The 26334-nt window shown below is 53.6% G+C and overlaps 1 protein-coding gene across 3 annotated transcripts; it reads right to left on the reverse strand.

The window, feature by feature from the left end:
• Window positions 1-586: 586 nt before the first annotated feature.
• On the reverse strand, window positions 587-26333 carry OGDH (oxoglutarate dehydrogenase). Of its 3 annotated transcripts, XM_064730940.1 has the most exons (24): window positions 26234-26333; window positions 22829-23077; window positions 18051-18236; window positions 17537-17627; window positions 13880-13924; window positions 11381-11496; window positions 10118-10272; window positions 9569-9715; window positions 9021-9111; window positions 7960-8139; window positions 6806-6934; window positions 6079-6258; window positions 5768-5920; window positions 5005-5107; window positions 4668-4796; window positions 3615-3765; window positions 3392-3519; window positions 3126-3304; window positions 2918-2989; window positions 2306-2428; window positions 1688-1760; window positions 1143-1306; window positions 886-1040; window positions 587-802 (listed from the first exon to the last, which is right to left on the reverse strand). In XM_064730940.1, the coding sequence occupies exons 2-24, from the start codon at window positions 23048-23050 to the stop codon at window positions 682-684; spliced, it is 3093 nt and encodes a 1030-aa protein (XP_064587010.1). In that variant the 5' UTR covers window positions 23051-23077; window positions 26234-26333; the 3' UTR covers window positions 587-681. The 3 variants fall into 3 exon arrangements, with proteins under 3 accessions (XP_064587010.1, XP_064587011.1, XP_064587012.1); XM_064730941.1 differs by lacking the exons at window positions 13880-13924; window positions 17537-17627 and adding an exon at window positions 17316-17418; XM_064730942.1 differs by lacking the exon at window positions 13880-13924 and having other exon boundaries at window positions 26234-26332.
• Between the last annotated feature and the right edge of the window lies 1 nt (window position 26334).

Consider the following 26334-nt stretch of genomic DNA (forward strand, 5'->3'; position numbering starts at 1 on the left):
CACCGACAGCGAGTCCCAGCTGGGGCTGCCCTATCGCCCCCATCCCCCAAGGGCTCCTGCGGGAGGATGCGGTGGGCTCGGGAGGTGCCAACAATGAGCCTCGTTCCGGACGTCACCTCCCTCGACTCCACTCAGGATCTCCAATGAGAGGACACGGCACCCAGCACCAGCCCTGTCTGTCCCTGTGGGGGCTCAGAGCTGGGGGATGAGAGGGGAAGAACATGCTCCCCGAGGACAGGCAAAGCTGAGACATGGGCACAGCACACTCACACCTGCCTGGGCCCCCAGGACATGCCCCATGTCCTTCCTTCAAGAGGCTGCACATGGACAAGTCGAAGACTGAGAGGAACTGGGAAGAACCTGACTCACTGCACTGGACAGTAGAAGAGCTGTGGAGACCAGCCCCTCTTGTGAGGTACAGGACGCCCCCAGAGAAGAGTCCCAGGGAGCAGACATTCCAGGGCTCTGGGGGGCCATGGGTCTTACCCACCATGGCAGCAGGCAGCCCCCAGACCCTCATGCTCCCCAGGGTGGCTGCACCGGAGCCACCCTGGCATGAGGCAGACAAGGACTCGAGGCACCAGTATGGGGTTGACAAGATCTGTAGTTGAGGGCGGGAGGCGAGCGAAGGACAGAGAGACGGACAGACAGACAGAGGAGCATGCTGCGCCGCGCCGGCGCTCAGGCCAGGTCCTTGAAGGCATCGAGGTTGAAGGCCGTGTCGAGGAGCCGCTGCAGCTCTGTCAGGTGAGTTTTCTTATTGCCAGTGGCAGGGGCAGCTGCTGGCTCCCGCCCTGCATACCTGCCAGGGAGAAGGTGGGCCGTGAGAAGGGTCTGTACCGACCAGCTCCCTCCCAGCCTCTGAGCCAGCCACTGCATCCTTACCAGACAGGCTTTGCACGGTTGATGGTGGTGCGAAGGCGGGGTTTGACATAGTCATAGTAACCCTGGTTCTTGTGCTCCTCCTGGCACCACACCAGCTCGGCAGCTGGGTATTTCTGGGCTTCCCGCTGGAGGAGGTCAAAGGGGAATGGGGAGAGCTGCGGGGGGCAGAGAGTGGCGTCACAGGAGATGTGGGGCAGCATCTCAGGGGCTGCAGAACCCCCAGCCCGCAGGCACGGTGCTGGCAGGACGCTGCTCACCTGCTCCACCCTGGTGATGGCCACATCGGCCTCCATCTGCCGGGCCTTGCGCTCACGGGTCAGGTCATAGTACACCTTGCCGGTGCAGAACAGCACCCGCTTCACCTGCTCGGGGTTCTGGGCTGCAGGGCCACTGTCGGGGATGACACGGAGGAAGTGGGTGCCTGCCAAGAAAGAGAACAGCACCCTGAGCCACAGCACTGTGCCAGCAGCCAAATCCCATGCCAGCCCCTGCCAGGACCCTGAGAGGAAGAGTCAGTTCACCCAGGAACAGGAACAACTCCCACCACAAACCATCACGTGCCACTTGGGGCTGTCAAATCCCTTCCCATGGAGGAAGCCCCATGGAGCCAAGTCTCCCAAGGGTGGCAGGCTCAGTTCTAATGAGGCTCTGATGTGCCAAGGAGAAGGCCATGGCCTCACTCAGCCAGCCTCCAGCATGGGGCGGCTGCAGTCAGGCAGGCTTTACCCAAGGCCACAGACTCCTGCCCTTCACCCTGCGGAGCAGCATGGGGGGCACACAGGCAGCTCTGTGCTTCTTGTACCTGGCAGCATGTCATCAAAGCTGGAGCGGGCTTCGGGGTGGCGCAGCAGCGACTTTGGAGTGAAGATTATCAGCTGGAGTGGAGAAGAAGAGGCAGAGCAAGGCGGTCAACCCTGCCAGAAACACCTCCCCTGTCTGCCCTCCCCTGGCCATCCTGCCTGAGCAAGGGAGCAGCTGCCAGAGGTTTGCTTCTCACTCAGCTGCAGTGCTCTGCCAGATTGGGCATCCATTCCCGACAGCACCAACCATCCCAGTCGAGATGTCCCATGGGGAAGAGGCAGAGGGGCTACCAGGGACCTGCCTGTCCCATGGCTGGAGCTGACTGGAACTGGCTGAGGTAGGTATGTAGCAGTGTCTGTTGGCTCCAACAGCCTTGACCTCCCCGTGGAGTTTGGGAAGGGGACACAGCCCTTGCAGCCCACACGAGACAGCAGCTGCACATCAAATGCCAAGCCAGTCCTGAGCACCATGAGGTCCTTGGCCAGGCAGCAGCCAGCTGCCCATGTCCGAGGTACAGGAAGAAGCTGCCCCCAGCCCAGTCCCAGTCCAGGGAAACACCCAGCAGGAACACAGTGCCCTGCCTGGGCACCAAGCTGGGCACGGAGCTGCTGGCACTGACCGGTTTGCGGAAGGGCAGGAGGATCTGGCGCCGCAGGACGTGGAAGAAGTTGGCTGGAGTGGAGCAGTTCACGACAATCCAATTGCACTCATAGAGCTGACGCACATCAAAGTCATCCAGCTTCTGCCTTGGCCAGCACGGGTGAGGGGATTTCAGGAAACACAAGGTACCTCTTGGCCTCGTGGCTCCAGCAGCAGGCAGAAGAGTAGGCCCCAGCCCTCCCTCCCTATCTCCCTATCTCCCTCCCTCCCTCCCTCCCTCCCTCCCTTCCCTCACTGTCCCGAGCACAGAGACCCACAGAGATCTGGGAGAGGCTCCAGGGCTGTGCCCTCCACCTTAGTCTGGCCATAGGGGTGGCCAGCAACCCCCTCTCATTCCACTTTCAGGGCCACCTCTCCCCTGGACTATGCCAGGTTCCGTGGAGGTGCAGCCTGGGCACCAGGTTCAGACCCTTTCCCCAAACCCTCGGGCCAGCACGAGACCAAGGCATCGTAAGCCTCCTGCCATTGGCTCCCACTGTGCTAAGCCCACACGAGTGTTGCTGCCCTCTACCGAGCCCAGTCCAGGGCACAGGAGGCTGAGCACCACGCCACCATGGGGGCCACCACTCACAGGGAACACATCGGGATCATCGTTGCACATCTGCAGGAATCGCTCTGGGCGGGCTGAGGAGTGCTCGGGACCCTACGGGGACCAAGAAGGGGGATGGTCATTGCAGGCCAAGGCAAGCATGAGAACTCCAAGTAAGGCACTGCCACATCATGACCAGTGCCACTGCTGTGCAGGGTTCCACCTCAGGGTGAGCCAGAGGAGTCCTTACCATGCCCTCCATGCCGTGGGGGAGCAGCAGGACAATGCCATTCTGCCTGACCCACTTGGCCTGCCCGGGACAGATGAACTGGTCGATGATGCATTGAGCAGTGTTGTGGAAATCCCCAAACTGGGCTTCCCAAAGCACCAGGGCATTGGGACTGGCCATGGCAAAGCCCAGCTCAAATCCTGAGGAATGGAAGAGCAGTGAGAGGGTCAGGTTACCCTTCCAGAGCGGCCTCACCCTGGGCAGTGAGCACAGACCTACTCACTCACCCAAGACACCGTACTCTGACAGGGAGCTGTTGCAGACAGTGTAGGGAGCCTGGTTGGGCCAGAGGTGGTTCATGGGGATACAGGTCCTCTTGTCCACATTCTGATCATGCAGGACATGGTGGCGATGGCTGGAAAAGGGAGAAGAATAACTTCATCATCAGCCTTTGGATCCCTCCCAGAAGCGGTGGAATTGCCTTTACAGCCTCCAAAAGCAGGGCTTTACCTAAATGTCCCCCTCTCAACATCCTGGCCACTCAGGCGGATGTGGATGCCCTCTTTGAGCAGGGAGCCAAATGCCATATACTCTGCCAGGGCCCAGTCCACGGTCCGGTTCTTCACCATCTCCCCACGGGTTTTCAGAATACGGCTCAGACCTGCCAGGACAAGAGCTGGTTCACAGCCAGCACAGGACAGAGCTCCAGTGACACCAGCTCTGCTCCACAACCAGCCCACAGACTGACAGACTGACAGTGCCATGGGCAGAGGAATGGATTCCTCTTCTGGAGGTATGAATCATGGATGAAGAAAGCAGAGCTGCAGGGAAGGATCAGCTCCAAAGAAGAGCTGTTCCTTGGTTCACTTCCCTTACCCACAGCTCCCTCATAAACAAGTTCTCGTAAGAGTCTGGGTGAGAGGGAACCTTAAAGATCATCCAGCCCAACCCCTGCCATAGGGATTTCTTGCACTACAAGGGACATCTTCCAGTAGACCAAGTTGCTCCAAGCCCTGTCCAGCCAGGCCTTGAACACTTCCAGGGCAGCCACAACTTCCCTGGGAAACTTGTGCCAGGGCCTCACCACACTCACAGGGAAGAATTCCTTCCCAATATCCCATCTAACACTGCCCTCTGGCAGTGGGAAACCATTCCCACTTGTCATGTCACTCCACAGTCCTGGTGCAAAGTGCCTCTGCATCTCTCTGCAAGCTCCTTTAAGCACTGGAAGGGTCTCTTAGGTCTCCCTGGAGCCTTCTTTCCTTCAGGCTAGACATACTCAGCTCTCTAGGAGCTCCTGCACAGGGGCTTCAGCACTGGTATAATTTTCAAGGCCTCCTCTGGACCTGCTCTAACAGGTCCAGGTTTTGTTCTGGGGCCCCCAAAGCTCCAGGCAGTGTCTCAAGAATGCAGCACCCAGGGGGAGGATCCCCACCCTTGACCTGCTGCCCACCCATATTGAAGCAGTCCAGTATGTCCCTACCTTCCAGGCCACATCTCAGCCCTATCTCACAGCTCTCTGGAACAAATGCCCAGTCTGGCACAGCTTTCACAAGCTCCTACCTCCATGGATAGTGAAATCCTCCACTGGCACCGAGCTGGCCACTTGGCCAATGTGTGTCAGGTCCTCTTCATTGAGGCCAGTGGAAGGGCAGGTCATGCTCCGGGGCTGCCCATCCAAAGTGAAGAAACCTGTCAGAGAAGGAGAAACACCATCAGGTGTGCCAGATCTGTGGGAAGACCCCAGGACACGGACACCCTCAAGCAGAAGTAGGGACACCAGGAACGGGAAGAGCACCTCTAACCTCCCCTGTGGGGTGGCTTACTAGAAAATCTCTGCCATGGATCTAGAGAGGCCGGGTGCCTTGCTCTGGCCTCCCAATCACCGCTACTGCCTTACCTGGCCAAGGTGAGTCCAGCCAGTGCTTGATGTGCAAGATCTTCTCATCCTTGGATCTGGCATGGGCCTCCTCACAAATCTTATCGTACTTGGCAATTTCCTCCTGAAAGGCAGAAACAAGAGGCAGAAAAACATTAACGGGGGATCTCCAAATGAGGGTGTTGAGCCTGAGGACCTTGGTAAGCTTGCAAGGGTGCTGGAGGGCAGAGGTGGTCCCTGCCATAGAAGTCCCAAAGCTGTGCAGTCAGCCTCAGAGAGCACAGCCACAGCCCTGTACACCAAGGCATAGCTCTGCTATGCTCAGAGCTGTCCAATCCTACTGATGCTGAAAGATGGCGCCAGGGCAAGCAGGGCTGGTGGAACCTCTGCGTCGTGAGCTGCCCAAGCAGCAGAACCAGGACAGGATCTGCCCCAGATACCCGTGGCCACAGCAATCCTGAGCACTGGGACCTGCCTGTGCTGCAGTGCCCAGAGCTGCATCACCTGTTCCACACTGATCACAGGGTGAACCTTGAACGAGATGTTACTGCACTTTTCAGAGCTGGCACAGTTCAAAGATGAGCCTTGGCTCTGAACTCCATTGCTGCCAGGTCTGCAGCGCACACCCAACCCCAGCACAGCTCTGCCACCTTTAGGTTACAAGCACAAGAACGTGGTTCTTGTAGGCCCACGTGGGCCTTCACACCCAGGTCTGAACCACGTAAGTAGTTTTCCCTGGAGATGCCACTAGCAGTTTTCCCCTTTCAGGGCCCGCAGATGGTACCTCATACTCCGGCTGATTTACCACCCCCTGGGAAATCAGCAGCTCTGCATATTTCTGCAACACTGGCTTCTGTTTCCGGATCTGTTTGTACATCAGGGGCTGCGTGAACATAGGTTCATCCATCTCATTGTGCCCGTTGCGCCTGTAACAAACCTGCCAGGAAAGGAAAGATGCCTGCCTGTGATCTACCGCTCCAAAAGCACTTGGGAGCTACCTAGGCCACGTGAGGGAGGGTCCCAAATAGCCCAGGAGGCACCCAAGCACACCCCTGGCTGAGTCCCAGCTTCAGGCACTTGTGCCACATTCCTTACCAAATCCACCACCACGTCCTTGTGGAAGGTGCTTCGCCATTCTGCTGCCACGTTGCACACGTAGACCACGGCCTCGGGGTCGTCGGCGTTTACGTGGAAGATGGGCGCGTTCACCACGCGCGCCACGTCCGTGGGGTACGGCGAGGAGCGCGCCATCCGTGGGTCTGTCGTGAAGCCAATCTGTAGCAAGTGAGGGCAGACGGATAACCACAGTGTTACCAACTGCATTTAGGATACAGCTTTCATATGAGCTCCTTCTTTGAACACTGGTATCATAGCTGGCTCAGCATGAGACAGCTGCTTTGGTGTCCCAGGAAACTTGTCACACAGCTCCAAGGGCAGCTCAGCTGCTGCAGCTGGGCTGCAGATGCACAAGCTGCCTGTCCGCTGTGTCTGGACACAGTGGCACATCCGGGTACCTGCTGCAGCTGTGGGGACATGCTGGCCCCAATGAAACACCTCTGGTTTCCGTCGCAGTAGACAGGATCAGCCCCGTCAGACTCACGCACTGAGCATCAGGTTGTATCACCTCTGCACCAGACTGAGCTCAAAAGCTGCTGCTGTTGAGCAGCTGGGTAAGAAGTACCCCCTGCTGACCCCAGGTTAGGGCTCCTACCACAAACACTGGCAGGAAAACAGCTGCTGCTGGTTCTAGCTACTCCCTGCCCCAGAGCCTGCAACGACAGCTCTGCCAGGGACCCACAGGCACAGGGTGTTTGCTCCTCACCTGGTTGTTGACCACAACATGGACAGTGCCGTGGGTGGTGTAGGAGGGAAGGTCGCTCAGGTGAAATGTCTCGTACACAATGCCCTGCCCTGCAAATGCAGCATCTCCATGCAGGAGGATGGACATCACCTGGGAGAGGGGAAGCCATGGTGGTCATCAGGGACAGAGAGCAGGACACCACCAGGAAAGGGCCCAGCTCTCCTCCCCATGAATTTTCACCTTTATGTCCCAGAAAGGACATAGAGCTGCTCATCAACACATCCAGTGCTTTCCCAGGGGATGGGAGGGGAGTCAGCCATAGCTGACACACCACTAGGCAAAGACTGTGGCCACCAGCTCCCAGCTCCTCACACCCCAGCAAGGGCAACACATTTGGGGCACCCTGAGCAGACAGCAAAACAGTACCCAGTATGCCCCAGCTGGGCAGCAATCTCATTCCCAAATACATACACCCCAAAGCAAAGCCTTTTTCTCACTGGGGGAAGAAGAAAAGAAGCCCTGTTCTCTCACACTTTCAGCCCAGAAGCCCCAGGGCCACTGATGTTATTTTGTCACCATCCCAGGGGCTGGCTAAGGACACCGCCTGCCAGGCAAGGACAGGATCAGTCTATTTATATCCAGCGCCTGGGGTGCAGAAGGGAGGGAAGCACTTTGGATCTCACTCTTCCACTTCTTAGGATTGGAGACAGGTCTGCAATGAATCACACAGCAAACAGCTCCCCACAGCCTCTTCCCACCGGGGTGTGGAGAACTGCCTTCTGTTGCCAGTTCCAACTTTCCCAGTCTCAGGAATGGTTATCTCTAGTCACACTGAGATCCTGCTGCCAAGCCCTCCAAGGTGTGGTGCCTGCATTGCCTTGGGGTTCCCCTCATGTCCCTGTCTCCCCGTCAGGGGTTGTGCATTTGCTGTGCCCACAGCCCAGCTCAGTTCAGAGATGAAGAAAGCAGCAATGGGAACCTAGGGTGGGCAAGCCCCTCCCAAAGTTATCTCCAAAAACAGAAGGGAAGGATGGGGAGCAAAGTCAGAGTGACAGCAGGGGAAGTGGCACATCAAACAGAAAGCAGACAAGTTACTTCACTTTCCCACCAGCCTGTCTCCACCAAAATCCATCCAGCCTAGGCCACGTCATTACACACATCTGAGCAGCACTCACCTTCTTCCCCTCCGTGTCCCCACAGTAAAACTGCTCTGCCTTAGTCTTGCCTTGAACAACAGGATCAGCTGCTTCCAAATGAGAAGGATTTGCCACCAAGGAAAGGGTGATGTTCCTGTCAGTGACGCGGTTAATCCGCCGGTGGTACATTCCCAGGTGGTACTTCACATCACCAGACCCCTGGTGGAGGGGACAAGAGAGTCACCCCAGGGCATGAGTGGCTTTTGGGGCATGGAAGGAGACAGAGGAGTGCTGACCTCAAGGCTGGAAGAGGGAGGCTTTTTTTGCAGGTACTGCCACAGTGCAGCAGGCACTCACTGCAGGAGCTGAACTGGCACCAAGGAAAGCCTGTGCCAGGTGCCAAACCACTGCCAACTTCAGACATGCACCCAGCCCATCTAAAGACAGCTGAAGGTGTGAGGGATGAAGCAAGTGTGGTAGGTTGGGCAAAGACCCTGAATAACAGGTAACACTTGCCTGAGCTCTACCCACACTGCAGCAGCATGGCCATCCATGGCACCATTCCCAATGTGCAGCCAGGCAGCCCATCAGGGCACCTCGAGGCCCCAGGCTGCTGCTTTCTCACCTTGAAATCCCACTGAAGGTCATGGCAGGATCCATCCAGCCCAGCCCAGCTTCCCAAAAGCCAAATCATCCCAGCTTATGATGCAGAAGCTTTGGAGCATGAGTTTATTGCAGTGACAGAGCTGCTTTTGGAGCTGCTTTAGAATCCCAGATGGGGACCAGGGGCACAAATAAATTTCTGCTCCTGGCCACCCGAAGCAAACACCCCAAGGCTGCTTCATGCCCTGGAGAGCTGCCAAGAGCCAAGTTTGTGCTGGAGACAATGGCACATGTCACCCCTAGGACAGGCAAGGACAGACCAGCACTGGCAGCTCTACAAAGGCTCCCATGACCCAGGTGTGCTTGCAACGTGGAAATCCATGCAACACCGGTGCCACTGAGTGACACCAGAAGCAATGGCACAATCCAGCCACAGCCCCTGGGGAGTGCTCAGGGGCAGGCAGCAGCAGCCTGCTGCAGGCAGGAGAGAAGCTCACCTCATCAGCAGCCTCCAGCTTGGAGTCGAACTGGCAGAAGATCTGCTCCAGCTCTTTCCTGATCACGTTGGCAAGAACATTCAGGCGTCCCCTGCAAAAGCAAGGCCACAGCTGACAGCCATTAAGTGCTGATGGTGATCTACAACCCCCACTGCCACAGGCTACACCTCCTGTGATGGCTGTGGGGTCACCCAGATACAGGGACAAACCAGGAGGAGTCTGAAGATCTCTCAGCACAGGGATGGTTTGGCCAACACCACATCCTACATACTTGTTGAGATGCCCCAGAGTACGTAGGTGCTGGAATTCCAGCATGATTCCAGGTCTGACCTCAAGCCACCACCACTCTCCAAATGAATTTACTAAGCTGGAAAGATCCTGATGAGCAGAGAGCAGCCAAGGCCTCACCTCTCCAGCTGAGGTTCATCACTAACCAAGATCAATTTGGTGATGGTAGAAACCAGTGTGCCCTCCAGTACCAAACCCCAGCAACATCCCCCCCACCTTCTACCCGCACCAGGCAGCACCATGGCTAGAAGCAAGGTTACCTGTGGGGCATTCCCATGATCACATAATCCACTCCCTTCTCACTTGACTTATCAATAATGGTCTTTAAGGCTGGGATCAGCACTTCGCATCCCTCCAGACCAAAACGCTTCTCTGAAGACCATTTCCGATGGAGGAACTCCTCAAACCTAGGAGGCAAAGGGAGGGAGGGATCAGTGAGGGCAGAAACCAGGGAACGGACAGGGACTGCACCAAGGGAGCCACAGCACTGGCTGATGCTCAAGCTGGTACCATGCAGCGCACAACAGTCACTTCAGTGTCTTCTCACAGAGTTCAGCTGGCCATTTCCCCCCACTCCAACACCATGCTGTACTTAATCCTTATTTTTAGACCTTTTCTTTCAGGATCATCCACATTTTCAGGCTGTTTGCCAGCACCTGAGCCTGCCAGACTGGCAGCTCAGTGGCGTCAACCTGCTCACGAAGGCGACAGATGATGTCAAGATATGACTCAGCTGGTGACTGCATCACTCTGGCTGGGAGCAAACCTCCTGGGGAAGACATGGAGAAGGTGAAGCCCTCCCAGGGTACCTGGTGGAGCGGACCAGCCTGGCCAGCAGCGTGCGCTTCTCTTCATTGGTGAACTGCATGATGCCTGGAGTCTCAAACTTCTGCCGGATCCACTGGCACTGCTCCAGGTCATTGATGAACATGAACTCCACGCCAATGTGCTGGCAGTATGCCATCTGCTCCAACAGGGAGGGAAAGGAGGGGCCATCAGGCAACAGCCAGGGCTTCAGCACCTCAAACCCCCAAAGGACTGGCACTTGCAGCCCCACTGGATCACAGGGCCAGGTGCTCTTCATTTCCCCCTTCACCCTTTCAGCCAAAGAGCCTTTCTGTGCCAGCAGAGACATCGACCCTCACGCCTGGCAGCTGGAGGGAGTCCTGGGGGAACCCAGCTGCCAACCCTGCAACAGCCCCACTTCAGGAGCCTTGTTTGAGTTGTATTCCCAGGAAAAGGGATGTAGCAGGACATGTTCCAGGATGCTGCAGGCCAGCACATGACACAGCATCAAGCTGTTTAATTCCCCTTCCTGGAGGGGCCCACAATCAGTCCCTCAAATCCTTTATATCCACCTCAGAGGAGAGATTTTCCCTCTCCATAGCATCACCTGTGAGCAGTCCAAAATCCCATATCACAGGGCAGGGGAGAATCAGAAGGTTCTCCCACAATGAGGAGCCCATTCCTGCAGATGGGCTAAGATGTTGGCAAAGTTTTGCTTCTTCTAAGGTCAACTAGTCTCAGCAGAGACCATCTGAGCAGCCTGCAGCGTGCCTGAGAGCTGCTTGAGATCAGTCCAAGCACAGGAGGGGATGAAATTTGGCAGAAAAGGGGAACTGGCTGTATGAGCTGGAAGTCCCAGCTCCAGGGGTCTCAAACCTGCACCAAGACCCTCTGAAGGACGCCCATGCAGGACAGCAACACTGCTGCAGTGCCTGAAGAGGGGATCACTGGCCTCCAGCCCACTCCTGTGCTCTGCAAGCACCAGCTGCTGCTTCAAACTGGAAAGCATAGCTGGAGAGGTTTCAAAAAAGGCAGTATCCAGTTGCCTGGGGCCTGTTCCACCTTAGGCAAACCAAGTGCGTTGCTGCAATGCAGCAGAAAGCTGGACACAATCACAGCTAAGCAGGTTACTCGAGGTGACTCTAGTGAGTGGGGCGAGTGCTGAGAAGCAGTTCCCAAACTGAAAATCTTAAAATGTGCAGGCTGACCCAGGATTTTCCAAAGACAACTGCTCTGCCCCAGCCCCTGGCTGCACACAGACCTGGTGAGACCCCTACCCTTCTCACCTCCAGCCGACGGATGATTTCCCGGAGTGGAAGAGCCGATTCATTTCCCCCGATGAAAGTGGTTGTGGGCAAGTGGAAAACTTTGTCGAGGTCAGATTCATCCAGACCATAAAAGCCTGCAGGATTTGTCACGGGTGGGAGAAGCAAGAGAAAGAAGGAAGGAAGAGGGACGTGGATACCATCACACAGGGACCAGGTAAATTTGGGAGAAGTGGGGAAGGGACAAAAAAAAGCAGCATAAAAAAATAATAAACATGAAGGAGGTTTATATGGATAAAAAACCAAGCCATTAATTAAACAAAAAGACATTGAGCACCAAACAATGAGTTATTACAGAAGGCACCGCAGGAAACGAACCACAAAGCAATGTATATGCATGGAAATGGGCAATTAAAATCCAGGGTGAGTCACGGAGCTTGGAGCCCCAAGAACACAAAAAACACGCAACAAATTATAACAAAGGTGAGAGAAAACAGGAATTGAGGAGTCACCGAGCACACCAGAGGTCTCGGCACGTGGCAGGAATTAAAAAGGGAGAGTCAACGCAGAGAAGGAAACAGTTAAAACAGACACAACCAAACAGACAAAACCCCAAGGAGGGAGAGACCGAGAAGCAAGAAAGAGAACAGGCAACAGAGCTCTGATGGACTCTCCTGAATAGCTCAACCCAGGAGCAGGGTGGCCAGCAGCCACTCAGGGGTTCGGCTGCGCAGGTACCCTTTCACCCCACCAACAGCTTTTTAATTAGAGCTTTTGCCCAGCTCTGCTCAGCAAACCTCCACCCTCTGGTGCTGGCAAATGACGATTTGGAGGCAGCTCCTACTCATGGTATGGGGCTGTGGGGAGATGAGCTGGGCCTGGAGAGGGGCCAAGCAGGTCTCAAGAACTGGAGGTTGGGATTTAGGGCTGCAGGTGAGTCCCGCTGTACCCCAAAGCCATCAGAGGTGCCTCTCTACCCACTGAAGCTCATGGTTGTCTCTGGGGAAACTGAGGCACAGAGGAGGAGGGACAGTGCTGGCCTTGCTAAACCAATGCAGAAAGGCAGAAGCAGGTCCAGAAACTGGAGAGTCCCGTGACCCTTCTGAAGCAGGAGTGTGGATGAAGGAGTCAGTCTACAGCCCTTTTTCAGGCTCCTTCTCATCCCTCCTGCACTCCCAACCGGGCCTGGTCCCAAGGTGTTTCCTAACCCCAGGGCAGGAGCTGCAGTAGACACACATACCACTCCTCCCAGCTTCCTCCAAACCAGCACAGGACCCCAGATTTTAGAGAGGGAGCTTTTAGAGGACCTGTTCCTTTAGAGTGGGGATGGGGAACACCATCCAAGCATGGCAGAGCAGTGTAACCCACCTTCCTCAGGGGAATGGGAGGCAAAAACTGGCCCCTCCTGAGCTGGCCCCTTCCTTGAACTTCATGTTAAAAGTCTATCCCTTGCTGTCTGGTCAGGAATGGACAGTGAGCTGCAGACAGCCAATCCCTGGAAGTGTTCAATGCCAGGCTTGGAGAGCAACCTGGTCTAGGGGACTGGGCAGTATGAAAGGCCCTTTCCAGCCTAAGCCAGTCTGTGATTCCATGATGACAGAGCTGGTCATGGCTCATTCCTGTGAAGCCTTGAGGGGCAAGTCCAGAAACGTGGAACACATTCCTGGCTGCCACTGCTGTTCATCCCCTCTGCTCCTGGGACACTGGAGTCCCAGGAGAGGGAATGAAGCCAGGCCCCAGCAGCTCTGCTCCGGAGATATGCCTAGGAACACTGAACGAGACAGGAGTCGAGACTTTGGCCCCATGTCTCTGGGGTTTCTCTTTGGTTCCCATTCAAACAGAAATCCCAGAGAGAGGCGGCAAGGAGCATCCCACATAAACTGCCTGTTGAAGGGTTCCAGGGAATCCTCAGTAATTTGCTGAAGCTTGCAGATGTGCACCATAGGGCTTTGGCTTGTTCTGCTGTGATGCTTTGAAGACACTCTGGCACACTTTGGGGAGTATCAGATTTTACAAGGAGTTTTAGGACATCTAAGCATCTTTGCTTCTTCTTTGCTGCAGCCTGACAGCTCTGACAACACTCGGTATTTATAGGCAGCAACACCATCAGATGGAGGAAGACAAGAGACGAGCTGCCAAATTTTCCCTGCGACAAAACCAGCAGAAGACAGCTTGGATTTTTAGGAGTCTTGAACCAATGAGGGAGATTGAGGCCTTGTAAAATTATTATTCATAACAAAACATACTCTAGCAAGCCAGGCATGCAAACACAGTATAGAAAAGGCCAGTAAGGCTCAAACTGAGGATTTATACTAGACAAAGTGTCACTAACCACACACCTACATCAAGACTTTGAGTAGAAATTAAAAATTAAACACGCCACAAAATTCAGGAGTGGTGGGAGACGGGAGGGGTCCACTTTACCAGCTCAGAATAACCTATTTACCACTTTACCACCAGAATAACCTATTCAAAGAGAGTCCTGCACTCCAGAGGGTTAAGGGCTCATTAATTGCATACCTCCTACTGTTAACACTCTCAGCCGCTCCTTGAACACTGCAAGGTCTGGGGAGGGCAGGGAGGGGGAATGCAGAAAGGGAGAAGACAGAGAGATGCAGTCAAAGTTAGTAAAAAATCTGGAACTGTGAAAACTAGTCATGGAAAGCACAAGTCAAAAAAATACAGTATTTAAAATACAGGCAAAATCCGTCAGAGGCAAAAGGGCAGGGATGGAGGATGACTATACACTAGGCAGAAAAGGAATCTTGGTGGGAAGTGTGGTGAGAGGACAGAGGAGCGGGAGGGGAAGGGGGTATCAGACACTGGGGAGTAGTTGAGCTGCATAGTTTGAGATCTCTCCTCTTGCACCTTGATGGAAGAGAGGGTGGCCTGGCATCTTCATTTGCCACAACCGAAAGCATCCTGCCAAGCTGCATCACAGGGAATGGGACCCTCTGCAGAAGCTGGGAGCTGCCTCCCACCAACACCTGCTCCAGAGGGTTTGCTCTGCTCATGCTACTGGGAGGATTTCAAGGTTGACCCATGGAGTTAAGGATGCTGCCTTTGCACAGAGGAGGAGACTGGGGTGTTGACAAGCAGGCAGTTCTTAAGGAAGACAGCGACACAGCAGGCATGCACAGCCACCTCTCTGGAGCATGCTTGGTGCAGGCAGGAGTGCCAGCACGCTGCAAAGGTGGGCAAACATGCAGCACCAGAGCTGCCTGCCCATCTAGGTTAGGTGATCCAAGGGCCTCAATCTCACCTAGGTTACAAAAAGGCCTTGGAAACACTTGTCATTTGGGTCAGCAGGGAAAATCAGACACTTTCCCAAAATGGGGAAAAGGAAGGTGGGAGGACCTCAAGCCCAGGTTAGTGCAGGGGCTCGCCTATCTCTTCCTGAGCTGGAGGAGGATTTCCATCAATTCCCTTGGCATGAGGCAGAGGCAGCTGCCTTCCATGGGGAGAAGACAGACAGACAGACACTTAGACACACACAGCCTTCCATACACCACCCAGATTTCAGTGTGCTTCTTTCTTTCTATTTTCAGGGTCATACTGAGTTCCTGTAGTCATCCTGTCCTTGTTTTACACACTTACCATGCCAGACCAGCTGCAGTGAAAGACCAGGATGAGATTACTTGGTTTTTTTTAAATAGAAAAGACAAGAGAAAGGGGAATTGGGTGGCTCCAGCCCCACCACTCCTCAGACTGAGTAGCCCTGGGCAGGTTTTCTCCCTCTGACATTTTCCCCAGATATCACACTGCTTAATCCAAAGAGAGCTTCCAAACCAGAGCCAAACCAGTTGCTAAACAAAAGGCAGTTGAGAAGAAGGATCAATTTCTGAGATTAACCATCCAACTCATTTGAATCACAGCACTGCCACTTAAACTGTTGGCAACTGTGATCACACCACAAAAGCTGACCTTTAAAGGACTTTGCTGTTCTGAAAGAAGAAACAAGATTGTTTCCAAGTTTCAAAACCAAACCAGTCCTGTTATTAACCACCCTGTCAAGTGCTACACATTCCTTCAAAGCCAAAAGACAGCAGGATCTGCTTAGAAATTGTCTTTTTCTGCCACAAGCAGGCAACACCCAACCTTAGGCCCAGCTAGAGTTCTGTCTTCTGCACCACCACAGCTCCTTCCCCACTTCCTGAACACTATTTGCAAGCTAAGTTCATTCAGTTACAGCTAGGATTGACTAGATGAGGTTTTCCAAGAATATCAAGGGAAAATCTACTCAGCATAAATAATACTTATAGCAAGTTAAACAAAGTCTTTTGCTGAGATCTAGCCACATGAGTATGGGGTTCTACCATGAGACACAACCCCAGCATGAGCTGGCAGCTGCCACCATTATATCTTGTTCCCAGGACTCATTATTTCTATGAATTCATGGATTCCTGGGAAGCAAATCAACACCGCTACCCACTGTTCCTTTGTGGCTTTCATTTTAATATGAAAGCCACAAAGGAACAGAGATTAAAGCTTAAGGGCTTGCTCATACACAAGAGATCCCATGCAGAGGTTCCTTCCAGCCAATGCCTATGGACTATCTACACCTGAATGCTTGACACTACAGTGCGCCACACTGGGACATACTGCTTGGCTTGTGGCAACTCACCCTGGAGAAGCAGGAAAAATGGAGCCTGGACTGCTTCCCTCAGATGTTGTTACAGCTGTACACTGTAACAACGGAGTTACACGGCCATGGTGAGTGACTTTAAGTTCACCTAAAAAGTCTTCCTGCTTTCCTCACAATGCTAACTATGAGCACATGTGTCTTCTCCCACAGCAATCATCTCCCCACCTCTTGCCATCAAAATGGCAAGAGGCACAGGACACACTCCCAGCTGGAGCTGGATGGCTCCTGAGGTTCATCCAAGGGTTGGTCTTCCAGAGAAGCATGTCAGAGTCCAAACTATGGGATGAAGCAGCTTCCTCATCATCCAGGGAACTGGTCCAACCAAAACCTACTCCCTTCCCTACCGCTCCTGGTACATGTAATCCTGTCCGAAGGTCCAGCAGGTCCAGGGCTGGTGTCCCTGTGCTGGCAGATGAATAAGGAATCAAGAAGGTTTACATGCACCGTGCATTCTGATTGGCTGTGTCCATTGGCAAGGTTAGTAATCATCACTGCTGCTCTACTCTACGTTAGGAGCATGAGCATGCCTCTGGAGCACTTGGAGTGCCAGGGAACCACCCTGGGAAGCACCAGCGAGGTGACAGAGTTCAGCAACCTCATCCTGGCTAGGAGAATGGTAGCAAACTACAGAAATCGGCTCTAAAGCACATGGAGAGCTGCTGGGTTTAAGCACTTTCAGATCAGGATTTCAAGTCCTGGGAACCACACACACTTCTGTACAACACTCATGCAGCTCTCACTCAAACACATTGGAATTTTCACCTCTCTACTTGGACAGGAATGCATCCCAAAGCTTCCTTGTTATGATCACCAGTAGGGACTCATAGCTCCGTCTTGGATGAAGGGCAGTTAAAGGATTTACAGATGCTGGGGCAAGCTAGAAGTTCAGGAGGGCAGCCTCAGCCCTGCAGAGATGAACCCAGAATATTCACCCCCAGCTCTGAGGGTCCCCAAGGGCAGCAAGAGGAGCTGAGAGAACAGACCTCCAGCTCTCACCAACAAAAAACCTCTCTGCTTTGCATTTCTAGAAGATGCAATTGCTTCCAGCCCTTCTGGGTTTTTGCTTCTGGGTGAGCAAGATCAGTGATAACACTGATTGGTGGTACTGGTTGAAGAAACATAAGCTGAGTGCTGGAGTGACAGCCGGAGGGTGGCAAGACTGCACTGCTGCTGCTACCGGCAACCACAATTTTAGAGTGATCATTACTAAGGAAACTTCAGACCCCTGGCCTGTGAAGCAATCTACCTACGAAGCTGTGAAAGAGAGGGGAGCTCAAGCAATGCAGCACCAACTGCTCTCAAAGCCCTCACCCAGTTTGTCTGTGGATGTGATAATATCGGCTGGAAGGGAGGAGTCCAGATCTGCATCCAAGATGCCCAGTGGATCGAGTTGTGCTACATGATGCCCTCGAATCTATGAAATGCACCAGGAATGGAAAGGAGAACAGGAACCAAGAGGGAGAGAAAAACAAAAGAAGGGAGGGGTAAAAAAGTTAAATTACATTAGAATTAATTTGCAGAGTAATTCTCACCGACGTTTGGAGAAACAGTTACTGGCGCATCATCAAAATTTACACAACTAATGCCGAGAGGATCAAGCTTTGCAATGTGGTGACCCCTGACCTGGAAGCAACAACACAGATTAGTCATTAAAACAAGTTAACTGAAGAGACATTCCTTTCCTCGGAAGTTCTGTCAGCAACAGAGGGAAGCAGGATGGGTGCTCCACGCCACTGCTAAGCATGGCAGGAGCCCATGGCACTGGGGCAACATTCCAGACAGCAGCAAACCACCCAGTGTGGAGACAAGCTCCCCCTCCCTGCCACCCTGTTTGGATTACAATAGCTTTAATCTTCCTATTGTCCAGTAAAGCATCAGCTGAGCTACTGCTCCAACAGATCAGCTGCTCCTATGAGGCAGCCCAGCTCCTATCCTACGTGCTCTCCATGCAAACATGTGCATCATTCGCACTAACTCCAGCCCACCTCAGCCCCTGCAAGCCCCTCTGCAAAGGACATGACCCTCCTCAGCACAAAGTCCCCTTACCTGATATGCCCTGATGAGAGATTGCACTGCAAGATGGTCCTCCACCAGTTTATCCACGTTAGGCTGTGCCTGAACCAGGGACTGGGCTTGGGACAGAGTGGAGAGGCTGGTCAGCGGAGGGGGGCTTTGGTAAGCAGTGCCTGGAGCAGCTCCAGCATTGGCGTTGCGAAAAAAGATGTCCCATGACTAGGAAAAAGGAAAGAAGAGAGATGACCAGGGTCTTCACTTGCAGTCCAAACACCTCCTCCAGCCAAGGTTACAGAGGTCTCCACTTCACTGCCAAAGCAGGGGACAGAACTGCCTCTCCTCTGTACCTCATCTCCATGCAGCTGCTGCTGAAAGCACCCATCTGCCTTGAACAAAAGAGCAAGCTCTCCGACTATTCCAGCTGCATCACTATCCCACTTCCCATTTATCTGGATTATTTCTTTAGGCATGAGGCCAACACCAGAGCCACCCCTCCCCTGGCAGTAGCACCAGGACAGGACAGAGTGACACCCCATCCCTTGGCTCTGCTCTTGGAACCATTGCTCTGAGCAGCAAGCCCCAGCCCGGACTCCCAGCCCATTTCCTTCTCCTCAGGGGAGGCCACTGCTCTCTAAATACCCCAATATTTTCTGAAAATTATTTCTGCCTTGTAATCAAGTACACCTCTTCCTCTTTTCATGATCTGAATGGCCAGAGACCTAAATCCCAGCATAAGCTGTCTTGTTCAGCCCCCAACCAGCAATGTTTTTATTTTTCTATCTCTTCTTCAATTTTCCCCCATCCTTTTGGTGACACCAATGACAGCACTACAGAGGTACTCCCATACCAGCTCTCCCATGCCCAGAACAAGGCAGTTGCCTCCTCTGCTCCTGTTCCCTTTGCAGATGGGCATTTCTCGGTGTTAAGAAAACAACTCAGAACACTGGGAAAAAAGCCCTGGACAGACCTGGTGTACTGCCATACTTTTCCAGCGCTGTCTGAAAAGTCTGGAAGTATCCCAGGCCAAACTCAAGTTAACCAGTCTCCTTGTAGAAGCACCAACAGATTTGGGGAAGGAGAGAGCCTGGCCAAACTAAATCCAACGCACATCCTCCCATCAGGTGTGTGCCTCATCTCATGTGCCACCAAATGATGGCAAAGGATGAGGGCACAGCAGAACAGCAGCTGTGTGCCAGCACAGACCCAGGAAGCTACTACAGCAAACAAATCCTATGGGATTTGCATGCTGGCTTCAGCCCAAGGGTCTCTCCAACAACTGGGAGCTTGGCATTCTGCACCTTGGAGGGCACCAAATACAGCCTTGGCAATCAGAGATGCACAAAGCCCAGCCACTCCCAGAGAGTTTAAATCAAGCAGAAAAGTGCCCTCAAAGCAGGGGTTGTTTGGGGCAGAAAACAGTTTTTGTCCCCTGGAAGCAGGGTGGAAAGGACTGAAAATCTGCCCTTTGCTGGAGTCACCCCAGCACTGCTGCTCCCCCCAGAGCTCCTCCAGTTGCAGCACCCATCACATGCCCCAGGAAGGTATTTCCAGTCCCAATTTACCCAAACACCCCATTGTCTCATCACATGACTGCACAAGGTGAATAAATTTAGAAACAGGTCATGCTAAAGGAACATAAATAAGATCTGGAACATTTTGACACTGTTACTGATAAACAATCACTCCCCCAAGGGGAAAAAAAAAGGAAGACAGAAAACACTCAACCCTGTTCTGACTGCTAAAGCAAATTTCAGCAAGAAAAGAGGAAGACTTGCTTTTTGTTCCTTCCACAGGCTCACAGAGCTCCTGGGTGCCCCCAAAGCCATCAGCTCCTGCAAAAGGAGGGACAAGCACCCAGGGATGGGCTCTGTACCCTTGGATGGAGAGGAACCTGGCTGGAGACTTTGCTCCACAGTTAAAGGTTGGTTCATGTACTAGCAAATAAAGACAGGCAAGAGAAAAGGAGCACCTGATATCAGAGGGGGGTGAGGGGAACAGGGACGGAGCCAGGGGTGTTGCCTTTATAACCTTCTCCCTTCTGCCACTCATTTCTCTTGGAGTTGCAATTAGCTTCTGTTCTGGAAGAAAAAGTTCACTTTAAACTCTGCAAACAAGGTGTGGCACTTTCACTGAGTGCTTTATTGCTCCACAGAATGATGTCTGGATGGCACAGGGCAGGCTAGGCTGTGATAAGGGCCATAAAGACATCAGCTTTCAACCTGCTGATGTGGTTGTGAATTCAAGAGAGTCCAAGGGCTATCCCATGGGTTTCTGAGGAGCACAGAGGTGCCTCTGGAGCTCCCACCTCCCATGGGAGAGGCTGCCCCATCAGAGTTATCCTGCTTTATCATGGGAAGGAGAACTTTGAACGTAATCCAGCACTTGCCAAAGGTAACACTAATAATAAATTCATGGGGTTATTGTCCTTTGACTTTTCTGTGCCCATGGCCCAGAAAAGTGGCAGCTTTTCTGGGCCCAGAGGGGCAGCTCTGTGAGTGCTCTACTCACTTTTATACCCTGTATAGATGCATACAGGATATAAGATACATAGATATACATTTTGGGTACAAGAGAGCCAGATTCAGGGCATTTTTAGACAGTCCCACAGCTGCAACACAAAGCATTAGCCTGGGCTGGCTTTCCCAGTGCTCCTCCATGCACTGGCAAAGTGGAATTGGTGAACCAGCTGCCTGCCACACACCAGGACAGTTCAGGCTTTAGAGGGATCTTGAGCTCAGTTCTGTGAGTGGAGCTCAGGGCAGGCTCCTCTATTAAGAACAATTCCAAACCAGCTCACCAAGCTAAACCAGCACCTTCTACCAAATGCAGCTTCTGAAGAAGGGTGTGGGCTCATACTGTCATGTCCCAGTCTCTCAGCTTGGAGGTCAGGCATGCAGAGTGAGGGAAGAGGGGTGACATTTCCCATCCACTGCAGGCACCAAGGGACATTGCTTCCACCTGCAGCTCAGGCTCCAGAAGCATCAACCCTGCTTGGTATGGTCTGCAGGTCTGGCAGCACCTCCTGCTCCAGCAGGGAGAAGATGATGAACGTCAGAGCTTAAGGCTGCAGGACGAGGAGGAGTAGCCTGAACCAAATGTAAGGCAAATTTAATCTTTGCTGAGAGCAGGCAGTCAAGTAGCAAGCAATGGGTTCATGCTATGCACATTGCTGTGTCCTTTATCAACCCAGACAAGCACCTTCAGTTTTTTGAGGGTGATGGGGTCATCAAACCTCTTTCTATTTAAAATCTCAAACATTGGCAAGTTAAAGGGTCTGTGTTAAGGGCTGTTTAATGTACAGATCCATAGGGAGAGCTGTGTCCCTGTCACCCAGTTCAACCCAAACTCCAAGGCTGCTGCTTAGGGAGGCTGAACCTACCTGAGATGTATGCAAGTAGCACTCACCTGCAGCCACAGCTGTTTGGCCACCTTCCCTGAAGCACCCATCATGTTGCTTAGGGGATGGGAAGACAGTGTGGGCTGTACCAAGCACCCAAGCTGGTCAAATAGAGGCAGGAGGATGGTGTCCCCACTTTTAAGGGGAAGCAGTCCCAGGAGCAAGCAGCACTGACTGACCCTGTGGCAGCCCACTGGCACCCATCCACCATGTCTTCACCTCCTCTTTCTCCCACTCTTCTCTAATTTTTATTATTTTACCGTTATTACTATCCAACTCTGCTCATCGGGCTTGAAAACTGGAGCTCAGCTAAAGGATTCCATGCAGAAAATGCCCTAAAATAACCTACTTTTTATCTTCCCTATTTTAAGCAAGAACTAAAGCTTGTTCTGCAGTTTAAACCCCTGGTATGTACATGGAGGAAATGAATTCAGTGTGCTCAGCTGGGACAATTGCACCAGCAGGAAGCCTCAGAGGTTTTTGGTGACAACAGCAAAGACACTCCAGCTCTTCCCAGCTGAACATGTCCCTCCTTCCTGGTGGGACACAGCACAGCAAGGAGCAGCTGGTCTCTGTGCTACACAGGGATAGAAAAACCTCAGCCAGGCCCCATGACAGCCTGACTCCTTCCAAGTGCTCCAGCCTAGGATCTGACTCTCCACCTGGCAGGACAGAGGCCAATGCTCATCAAGGACAGAATTAGGACTTTCCTCCCCTGGGCAGGGCACACAGGCTGATGGCCTGCAAGCCAACATGATGAGAGACAGCTGCAAGCCCAGCCTGAGCACAGCAGCTCAGCATCAGGGGACCCATGAAGAAGTGCAGAGAGGACAGAGGAGTGCAGAGAGGAGCTGGGAAGGAATCTTGGTAAACAGGTCACTGGAACAAGGTGGAGTCCACACAAGAGACAAGGCCAGAATGGGGCCAAGTATATCGATCAGCAATCTGGTTTTACACACACAAGCTCAAAGCCAAGCTTAGCTATGTCTGCCCCAACACAGAATACCACCCATGCCTGAGACAAAAAGGAAACAAGTCACGATGTGGAGAATACCCTCCATGCCCCTTTTTCCCATCCTCCACTCCAGAATCAATCCTCTTGATGAGCCACCAGAGATGGAAAAAATACAGCAAGTGGATTCCCAGAAGCCATTCCTTGTATCTGCTTGTGATCCAGGATGATGCCCATGTCCCAAGCCCACGGCGTTTCCTCTTGAACAGAAAAAGCTCCTCTTGCTTCTTGTTCCAGGAATCACTGCTGTTTCTTTTGGGCAAAGTGAGGCAGAAGGACCATCCACAAACATCCAGCCCCTACTGACGAATTCACTACTCCTCAAGAGGTGGCACTTACCTGCACCCACTGTTCAGACACACAGAGAAGTGAAGGTGACGTCCTGGCAAGGTTGATCCTTACCTTATGTACACTTTTGGGATTTTCCAGCCAAGCATAATACATTTCCTCCACATAGTTTGAACTAGTCCCACTCAGAAATGGCTCGGCAGCCACAGGTGCACTGTAGCACCTGAGCTGTTGGAACGTCCTGGGCGCTGCCGGTCTGTGTTGGGAAATTGTCTTTACAGTCTGTGAGGCTGTCAATGGCCTCAGTTTTGCTGCACAAGTCCTTAAGTTAAGCATTTTTGTATTGTTGCCTCACGCAAGCTCCTGTCGAGGGAGAACAGAAAAGTGGGTTATTAATTACCGCAGGAGAGCACTGAACAGAGACCACCCCCCACCCAAGCACGGAGAATCAAGCTTAGGATCAGTTTTTAATTTGCATTAATCCATCCACCCTGTCCCACAGCGAGGTCTCTGATGGCTTGGAAATGCAGTTTTTGCTCAGTACACTCAGCACGGCCAGGTCTGCCTCTCCTATCCCTGGCAGCATGGTACCATCACCTCCCCTGTCACAACAGTGCAATGCAAATCTGCTTGGTGGGTACCCAACACGGGCCTCGAATGAGCCACTGCACAGCAAAGCCAGCCACATCTCTTGATTTCAGCTTCTTCCATCACTCTCCTTCCCAGGTTGGTCTAGGCTTCCTTTCTATGACCACTCTGCTTGGCTGAGGTTTTCTTCTTAGTTTGCTGTGATGTGCACCAGGGTAAAGCTGGTAAGAAACTGTCTACAGGGAAAATTGCCTGCAAGGTAGGGGTAGAGTAGTGCAAAGCACTTGAGAACTGGGCTCCAAGAAAGACTGCTGCTCCTCAAAAGCCCAGACCCAAGAACATCAGTGCAGGTGAAAGACCCAGAGAACCCAGAAAAGTAACCTGGAGCTGGTGTGGGACCTTGGAGAGGTCCCACCTTGCAGCTTTCCACAAGGCATGTACTGGGAGGCCTGGGGTCAGCCAGGGGCTTTTACACACATCCTACCAACCACAGTAGCCCAAGGAAAGCACTGGAAATCATCCTGAAGGAAGTGCAGGCACTTGGAGCAACTCTTCTTGGAGCTGCCCTTTCCACCCAGCTCCTCCTGCAAGAGGCAGGACCCAAGGCTAGAGGTGACCTAGCTGGCAGGTTTCCATAGCACAGACCAGTCCAACGAGCAGCAGCCCAATGGCAAAGCAGTTACCACGGTTCACCAGATTAAAATGAAATTTCACAAGGGACTAGAGAAAACAACACACCATCACAGCTATCAGTTTGCTAGCCAGCCTTCCAGCTGAATCTAGTTCAGACACTGATCTCTCCCCTGTAGTGACCAACAACAGGACCCGAGGGCTGCATCAGGGGAGGTTTAGGTCAGATATTGGAAAAAGGCTCTTCACTCAGAGGATGTTTGGACACTGGAACAGCCCCCCCAAGGGGAATGGTCAAAGCCTGAGAATTCAAGAAGCATTTAGGCTGTGCTCTCAGGTACAGAGTGTGGCTCTTGGGATGGTACTGTGCAGGGCCAGGAGTTGGACTTGGTGATCCTTGTGGGTCCCTTCCAACTGAGCATATTCAGTGATTCTGTAGCTCTGACTGCCCAGCATGGCAGGGGCTAGACTCCCCATTGCAAACTATAAGGTTTTGGTTCAAAGAGCCTGAGGAAGACCCAGAGTCACCTGAATTCAGACAAAGTGTTTGACAGATTTACCCATAGGATGAAGGGAACCACTTGTCATTTCCACCTTGCCCACAATAACACCTGGCAAGAAAGGCCAGCAGGTGCAGGACTACAAGTGCCACAGCACTGGGGATTCTCCCAGTTCAGCCTCATCAGATCTACACAGCAAAACACACACTGTTATTTTTCTGAAAGGCTAAGTAAGTCAGGGATGTTCAGCCTAGAATAAAGAAGGCTCCAGGGAGTCCTTAGAGACCCACACAGTCTCTAAAGGGGCTCCAAGAGAGCTGAGGAGGGACAAGAGTCTGGAATGACAGGACAAGGGGGAACACCTTCCCACTGCCAGAGAGCAGGGTTAGATGGGATACTGGGAGGAAATTATTTCCTGTGAGGGTGGTGAGACCCTGGTACAGATTGCCCTGGATTCCTGGAAGTGTCCAAGGCCAGAGTGGATGGGGTTTGGAACAACCTGGGGTAGTGTAAGGTGTCCCTGCTTATTGGCGGGGGTGGAACTGGATGATCTTTAAGATCCTTTCCCACTCAAACATTCCATGATATTTTAGAGAGCCAACTGAATCCAGTGCCAGAGCACAGGCATGCATATGGCAGGGAAAAAGCTTTAGGACAGAAGTAGCATCATCATCATCTCCAGTTTCATATCCAGTTTTGATGCTGTCACTCAGCAGCATCCCGTGACCTCTGGAAAACAGCGAGGTTAATGCCAGCGTTTGACCCAAAGCGAGCAGAACTAGCTGCTCTTTGAAGGTCTCTTGCAGGAAAGGTTAGCTAGGAGCCTGGACAGAGACAGGCAAGCTTGGAGCTGGGATGATTGCAAGTTGGATCAAAGTAGAGAACCAGAAGCAAGGACGTAGGAAACCAAGTCTGAGATAAGGGATATCAGGGTCACACAGGAATGCAAAGGTCACACTGGGAGTGACGCCTGAGGAGCATATGGAGAGGCAGCCAGCCACAGCCCAAACCTCACCAAAAGGTCACACCTCAGGAATGCCCACAACAGATGACGGATGGAGTGCGCCAATAAGCAGATGAAAGTGCTAAATGTGACCCGCCCGCAGCCGGGATGGGGACGGCGGCCCAGATGGCGGGTGCTTCGTAAGGACTGCGACTTAAGAATACTTTCTAGGTTAAAAACAGCACAAATTCCACCTTCCAGGAAGCGGCGGGGCCAGCGCCACCGGCTGTAGACACAGCTGATCCAGCACCGGGCACCTTCGGGCCCGCGGCAGGCGAGGGCCTCAGAGCGGGCGGGGGCCGGGGCAGACCCTCCGTGTACAGCAGAGCCCTCCAGAGATGTCGGGAGGCGCCGCGAGGTCGGGCGGCATTCCCAGAGCGCGCGGACGGACCGGAGCGGCCCCGCGGAGGGCCCGTGGCGCCGTGAGGCAGCGTGAGGCGCGCGGGAAGGGGCAGCGGGACCCCCGCCCCCGACGGAGCGCCAGGCCCGCCCCCGCCCGCGACCCCCAATCAGCGCCCGCCGCCGCCGCTCGGGCTCCGCGTTCCTCGCCGTCTATAGGCCCGAAGAGAACAGCCGAGCCTTCCCATTGGCCGCAGGGCAGCCCGTCTCGCCGCAGTCCCGCCCCCCTCGCTCCCCTCCTCCCAGGCGCCCGGGCGGCGCCAAGGACACCGGGGCGCGACCGCGGGCTACCGGCCCAGCGCGGCCGCCGGCGCGACCCCCGGCCCGCTGCGGCCCCGGCTGCGGCCCTCCCGCCCGGCTAGGTCCGGCCCCACCGTCCGGCCCTGCCGCGGAACTCACCGGCGTGTCCGTACGCCCCGCTCGTGGTCCCGGCTCTGACAGCGGCACCGACCGCCGCTCCCGCCCCGCCTCGCCCCGCCTCTCCCGTGCGTCAGCACGTC

This window comes from Zonotrichia leucophrys, chromosome 22, assembly GCF_028769735.1.
Source record: "Zonotrichia leucophrys gambelii isolate GWCS_2022_RI chromosome 22, RI_Zleu_2.0, whole genome shotgun sequence".
Lineage (NCBI taxonomy): Eukaryota > Metazoa > Chordata > Aves > Passeriformes > Passerellidae > Zonotrichia > Zonotrichia leucophrys.